Source organism: Penaeus chinensis, chromosome 10 (assembly GCF_019202785.1).
Source record: "Penaeus chinensis breed Huanghai No. 1 chromosome 10, ASM1920278v2, whole genome shotgun sequence".
NCBI lineage: Eukaryota > Metazoa > Arthropoda > Malacostraca > Decapoda > Penaeidae > Penaeus > Penaeus chinensis.
This window is the reverse complement of record NC_061828.1, coordinates 6,546,518-6,554,017: the sequence shown is the minus strand read 5'-3', so window position 1 is coordinate 6,554,017 and position 7,500 is coordinate 6,546,518. Positions and strand designations below refer to the sequence as shown.

The window sequence follows — 7,500 nt, the reverse complement described above, 5'->3', positions numbered from 1 at the left end:
GCATCTTAGGAAAGAGGGAATAAGGGAAAGTAGAGTTAAGCATGGACAGGATAACGGAATGTGTGGGACTAAAAGAGGAACATGACGTAGGAAACGTAGGGGTAGGATCAGAGGTTGACATGAGATATCATGTTTGTAACTATTGGCATAAATATGCATTAGTGTATTGCGAAGGTGTGAAGAAGCATATAATTTTCAAAATCTGGCATCTTACATAAACTGCAGAGAGGGGTCAAGATAGAAGTAGATGATTGAGTGAAGCACTTCCCTAAATAGCATAAAATGAAAGAAAGAGAGAAAGACAAAGAGAGAGCAGCAAAATAGCAGAAAATGTTCAAATAACATACTAACAAGACATCAAATCAATAAATTAATAATAATAAAAAAGTTACTGTAAATCACACAAAATAAAATGATATGATAAAACACAAGATCTTTAGAGCCTTAACCTGGTTACTGTATCCTGTACTTTAGGCACTGCAGTGAGATTCATAACAATATATTCAATACCTATTGGTGTTGCACAGTCATGAAATTTTAAATCCAGTTTCCAATGAGAGACTGTGACAATTATAATATTACCTTGCATAAAGGTTCTGAACAGAATATTCCCTTTGCAAAATAAACATCATAATCTTTAAAAATAACAAATAGTTCATTCGTACTTACCTAATTCCAAACAGTTTAATCCAGAATAAAAAGGGAAATGATTTCATAGTTATAACACTACTGGTCATGGGGAACAGTCATACTTAAATTCATCATCGCCATCATACATATATAAATTTTTAATGTTTAAGAAATAAATGGAAAGCAATTACATGTTTTCACTCTGGAACTTTCATTAAGTGCCAATGCCATTAAATTCTTGTGTGCTCACTTACATTAAAAGCAATATGTACAATCACAGGAAGCAGTCAATATTTTTATGAATTATAACAGCATGGTTATAACATATCAATAATTTTCTTTGGTGTCATTAGACTATAATACTGCAAAATATAATCTTGTCAAATATCATGTATGTATGATAGTTATAAATATTCAAAATCTACATCTGGTTTTACAATTTACTTCATTATTGTATATGACTAATACTTATAAAATAATGGCCATGTTTCAGCCAAGTGACTGAGGCAGAATCAGGCTGAAAACATTTCAATATGATCACATAAGCATCAGTAGTTTAACAGCAGGCACCATATTCATCACTAAATAATTCAATTACAACCAAAATGAGTATGGGGAAGCTCTGAAGTACTATTTCCGTTGAAATCAGATAAAAAAAAAAAAACATTTCATTTCATCATTTTTACCCTCCACAATCATAACAACATTTGGATCCCTTTATGCCTATTACCAGATTCATGGAATGTGTCAGAAATTGAAATACAACACAAAAGGTTTATAAAACTAACATATGTTTGATTACAGACTCTTAATGAGAGGGTGAAGTAAGTATGCAGCTTTCATTTACATATTTCTACATGCTAGTATGTATGTGTGTAAAAGGGGAAAACAAAGGGGAAAATGTCTACTTTAGCTGCAAAGAGAGGATGATCTTCTTGTTAGCAAACCAGCATTATGGAAGTTGACATTTTTCACATCCAAACATTCCAAGGCTGGAAGGAGCAAACTTTTTACCAAATCTCAGGCTTAATTTGTACATTTGCTTCAAAAAGCAATATTCTGATTCCTACTGATTCATTCACACCTTTTCCTATTTGTAAGAGAGAAAATGAGAGTTAGAAGGATGAGGAGGGAGAAAGGTGGGAGGGGAAAGGGAGAGGGAAAGGTGAGACGGGAAATGTGAAGGGGAGAGCAGAAAGGGGAAAGGGGGAAGGGGAAAAGGAAAGGCAAAAGGGAAGAGGGGAAAGAGGAGAAGGGGGGATGGGGGAAGAGAGAAGAAACAAGTTTGTATAGATACAGATACCAGTGTACAAGATCAAGCACACTGAAGGAAATTTAACAATCATTGAAAAGTTCATATCCAAATGGCAGGACATTACATCAATCTTTTGTATGCATGGCTAGCTGGACACAATAGGATTTCCCTATAAACAAAACATCAAGGTGTGATCTATTACTAAGGTAATGCTCCTGCATTTAGCACATTTTGTTCCAAGCTGTACTACTTTTATCAGACAATTACATATAAAGATCAAGCAATCCTGAGACTAGGTAAATTAAGTCTCCTTCACTCACCTATTTTTGTATAACAGTCGCCAAGCATTACACTTTTTAGCAAGAAATATTTTGTACAAGTAATGTCTATCTGAACTGAACTGAGCTCCACCCCAAAAAAAATCTGGTAGTCATGTATGTCTGTTGTTTTCAACAATTGTCACAGTATCTAAGTGCCAGTAGATAGACAAATAGATAGGGCAATAAATGAACATATATTTAGGCAGATAACAAGATTTTATAATATATATATATATATGTATGTATGACACACACACACACATACACACACACACACACACACACACACATACACACACTCACACACACACACACGCACATGCATCCACACACACACACACACACACACACACACACACACACACACACACACACACACACACACACACACACACACACACACACGCACATGCATCCACACACACACACACACACACACACACACACACACACACACACACACACACACACACACACACACACACATACAAACACTCACACACACACACACACGCACATGCATCCACACACACACACACACACACACACACACACACACGCACATGCATCCACACACACACAGCACACACACACACACACACACACGCACACACATGCACGCACACACATGCACGCACGCACACACACACACACACACACACACACACACACACACACACACACACACACACACACACACACACACACACACACACACACACACACACACATGCACACACATGCACACACACGCGCACACACGCACACACATGCACACACACACACACACATGCACACGCACACACACATACACACGCATACGCATATGCACACGCACACGCACACACACACATGCACATACATATATATATATATATATATATATATGTATGTATAAAAGATCTATGTGACATGAAAGCTTATACATTTTTACATTTTCCTCTGTAATCTGCGTGTGCGTGAGTGTGCATGTGCATGTGTGTGTGTGTGCGAGTGCCTGTGCGTGTATGTAAGTACGTACATATGTATGTATTTATATATGTATATATGTATATATGTATATATGTATGTATGTATATATGTATAAATGTATATATGTATCCATGCATGCATGCATGTACGACCATTTGCATGTATGTAACGCAGTACATACTAAAATAACTGGAGACAAACTGCTAACCATCAATTCCACATTTGCAGATCATGTTCCAAAATTATTTAATCAATAATCTGCCACGTTTATAAAAAAAAAACCTTCCTGTTCCTAACATGGTCTATAAATGCAGTTCATGTCACTGAGAATAGGAGCACAATGGTACAGGTCATTCAATCTCAATATCTATTATCCATATATTGTACCATATTTTACAAGATCACTATTTTGTTTACTCGTCCATTCCTTGTTTTCCTATTTTTCTGCTCTCTCTGCTTTATACATTCTTTTTTTTGCACCAGTATAATTAAAAGAGATGCCTAGGGCTGCAATTTCTATGGATTCATCAAACGCTGCTGCTTTTTATATTCTCCTTGGAGCTCCTTCAGGTTGGCCTCTAATGTAGCTACCGCATCATATCGATTTGCTTCCCTGTGGAGGAAAATAGGTTCAGTTGCAGTAATAATTATAGTGTGAAAATAATTAATTACAGAACTGACAGCACCTGCATCCATTGTTTCACAGATCTCTTATATTGAGCAGATATTACCCCATAAGTATTTAACCTACACATCCTGGATGGCAAAAATACATGCTAAGTCCACTGTAATTTTGGTTTATTGTGTTTGCACAGAGATGGCTTCATAAGTGCTCAGTTTACACTTTTCCTTGATTTTTGGAAAGACTCCTTTTTATTATTTTGCTATTTTCATTGTTATTAGTATTCACAGAACAATATAATGATCATAATGTCAATAATAAAAATAACAATAATAACAATAACAATAATTGACTCCTTAATAATAATAATAATAATAATAATAATAATAATAATAATAATAATAATAATAATAACAATAATAATAATAATAATAATAATTGACTCCTTGATAGCTGAGCCCTTGTGGAGCCATCTGTTTGCAACAAAATTCATTAAAAAAAACTACAGTGGACAGTTCATAAACCTGGGGCAAAAGGGTTATTATGAAAAAAGTTTCCTTTACAAAAAAAAATCATCCCTAATAATAAACATACAAAGAAAATCAAATAACATGCACAGATACATTCTGACTACATAAGCAATATATTCTCACCTTGCCTGTCTTATATAATTCCTAAGATTGTTCATCTGCTGAATCATTGGATCATCAGTCTCTGTTACACAGGGAGGAGAGAGATTTGGGCCCCAGCCTGTATCAACAACAACCTGAGAGAAAGTTGAACATGTGTTAAGTAACCAAGAATAAATATCTAGTACTGATGGAGAAATAAGTCCTGATACATTCATCAATCAATTTTTACTCCTTCATGGATAATATTCACACACTAAACTATCCTTCCATTAATGTCCCTTATGCATTGGGCATTTTTCCACAATTTCTAGCCTTTACCTTTAAAACATCTAAAATACTTAAGAGTCTTACTCTAACCTTATACAAAATAGAAAAAAAAATCCATCAATGAATATGATTTCCAATAAGCAAAACTCACTTCATCTGACTGCTTTTTTCTACTGGTGGAGAAGGACACTGGGGTACTGCTGCTTGATCTGCTCGGGGTGTTACTACTGCTGGACCGATTTGGGGTTGTTCTTGGGGAGTCTTTGCTCTCTTTGTCCCTACGTCGCAGGATCTCACTTGCTCTCTCCTCTGCCTGCCGCATAGCTTCCTTTTCAGCTGCCAACCTTGCCTCTGCTTCCAATCTGATCAGAAAGGTAGTAATGCTGAGGCATACAGAGCTGATTATGAGGAATAAAGCAATTATATTTTCTTTCTTTTAGGGCTGATATGATGAATAATAAGGAATGCAAAGAATTTTACACATTGTTAATTTTCTTATCACAATCACTTCTGTGTACTTCATTATCTACATTTCACACTACTTTAACATCAAACATTATTAATAAGTCCTAGGAAAATTAGACTGTGATCTAGAACCCCAGGCTGCATATAAACAAAGAAACCACAAACAACTGAATCCCCCCAAATGTCCCACAAACCTTCTCCTCTCCTGAGTTTCCTTTAGCTCCTGGAAGGTGGGTAATTTTGGAAGGCTTAGAATATTGTCTTTAAGGAACCCAGATGATGTTGAAAATATCCTTTTTTGTAGGAGCTCCTGCCGTGACCCCAGGGGTGTGCTGCTAGCGGCCCCATCAGGGACATCTTGGCTCCCTATCCCAAGGTTGCGGATCTTCTGGGTCATGGAGTTTAAATTGTCACCAGTCTTAAGGATCTTCATTCTCAGCTCCTCAGCATCTTGCAGATTGTATGTGGTCTCTCCTGCACTAAAAAGGCAAGGACAAAAAATCTTTATAGCACACACAATTACAATTTCTCACTGTAACTATCAGATTGGAAAAAACTTAGTATCAGTAACTTGGATATCTCATCTGCAGAATGAACACACAATAATTAAAATTTAGTACTATAAAATTAAAGTAATAAGATATATGTGTATTAGTGCCTTTTTTCTAATACCATTAAAACCATCAATATCCAAATTCCTTGCTGTAATTAGGTTAATCAAAAAACAACATTAATATTCCACACTAACAGATCTTTGAATAAAGATTTTGACTCTTACTTTAATGATTCTGCCATCTGAATATACTGGGGTAGGAGTCTCTCCAACAGTGATCGATATTCCATAAGTTTTTCATAGTAGAGGGATAAAGTTGGCTTTGATGTCCGCTGTTCTACTTGGTTGTCCCGTGCTTGTAGTCTCTGGAGGGATAGAAACAAATATCATCTCCATCTTCATCTGTAAATGTATCACTGTTGCTCTGCAGTGGATAATGCTTAATTAGTAAGTTAAATCTAAGGGCCGTTCACTTCCTCCACATATACTTACAGTTCAAAATTTTCATCCAAATGACAATATTCCAACTCAGTCATCTAATTTTCCTACTCTTTTAATGCTCTCTCCCAAAATGCTTACCCTGTCCTTCTCTTCACCCTAACCAAAAAACAAAAAAAAAACAGCTTAATCACACAGCACACCTACCATCCTTCACCCACCCATCCAACACCACCAAAAATATAAGACGCCTACCATCATACAGTGGCGGCAGATGCGGAAGTGCTGCTCATTGGTCATGGAGTCCATCACCGACAGGAGGGAATTGAGGGATCCTTGTGAACCGGATCGACGCAGACCAGAAATGCCGGCAAGGAAAGAGGTCATGAGAGGCCCACCACTGCTACTGCTGCTGCTGCTGGTGGTGGCTACCGTGGTCATTTGATTCACATTCCCCTGGTGAACTGGACTAACAAGTTTTTCTGCATGAAGATATACATAGTGGAGCTGAATATCAAACGCTTAAGTTTATCTTCGGAGAACACTCGTGGGAGGGAATGAGGGAAAGAGGGAAAGAGGGAAAGAGGGAGGGAGGGAGGGAGGGAGGGAGAGGGGGAGGGAGGGAGGGAGGGAGGGAGGGAGGGAGGGAGGGAGGGAGGGAGGGAGGGAGGGAGGGAGGGAGGGAGGGAGGGAGGGAGGGAGGGAGAGAGGGAGGGAGGGAGAAGAAGAAAAAATGGGGGGAGGGGAAAAGGAGGCAAATAGAAAGATGACAAAGAGAAGAAAGAAAGGAACACAGAGAGGGGACTAAAGGGCAGCAATAAAGATGGATGCAATTCCACCATAAAACAACACCAGGATGGTGTAAGTGGCAAATGCAGATTTAAGGGTAAGGGAACGAGAGACTACAATGTCTGGCTGGATAAACAGGATGCAGAAGTAACACTAAATGGGTACTGCCCCATTAGTTGTGAGTTGAGGTGGGTGCATTTGTGCTGTGTTACTTAAATAGTGTGTAGGGATGAATATGTGGAAGGATATGATTTCTAAGTATTTTTGGAATAGAGAAAAAATAATAAATCATACAAAATAAACAAAAAGAGTATTTTCATTTATATTTAATTTCTTGAGAAACAGGAAACTATCTTAAATCATCAAAAAGATAAGGATTGGGCAAACAGAAATGAAAAACAGTAGGACAGGAGTAATGGGCCAATTAGTCAGGATGCAATTCATAATATTCATAACAAAACAAAACAGAGAGGCATATCACTTGGTCTTCTCAAACATGGCTAAAATGAGAGAGTGAGTGAGTGAGATAAAGAAGACCATACAACTCAAGGCTACAC

The 7,500-nt window shown here is 37.5% G+C and overlaps 1 protein-coding gene across 1 annotated transcript in view; it reads right to left on the bottom strand.

Moving 5' to 3' along the window:
- Window positions 1-3,218: 3,218 nt before the first annotated feature.
- The window catches only part of LOC125029468 (rabenosyn-5-like), a 9,686-nt gene continuing 5,404 nt past the window's right edge, over window positions 3,219-7,500 (bottom strand). The window contains exons 6-11 of the mRNA XM_047619357.1: window positions 6,410-6,636; window positions 5,942-6,081; window positions 5,358-5,642; window positions 4,850-5,060; window positions 4,453-4,565; window positions 3,219-3,790 (exon numbers count right to left, since the gene is read on the bottom strand). Coding sequence (XP_047475313.1) covers window positions 3,694-3,790; window positions 4,453-4,565; window positions 4,850-5,060; window positions 5,358-5,642; window positions 5,942-6,081; window positions 6,410-6,636 — 1,073 coding nt within the window. The 3' untranslated portion in view covers window positions 3,219-3,693. The remainder of the gene's footprint in view (window positions 3,791-4,452; window positions 4,566-4,849; window positions 5,061-5,357; window positions 5,643-5,941; window positions 6,082-6,409; window positions 6,637-7,500) is intronic.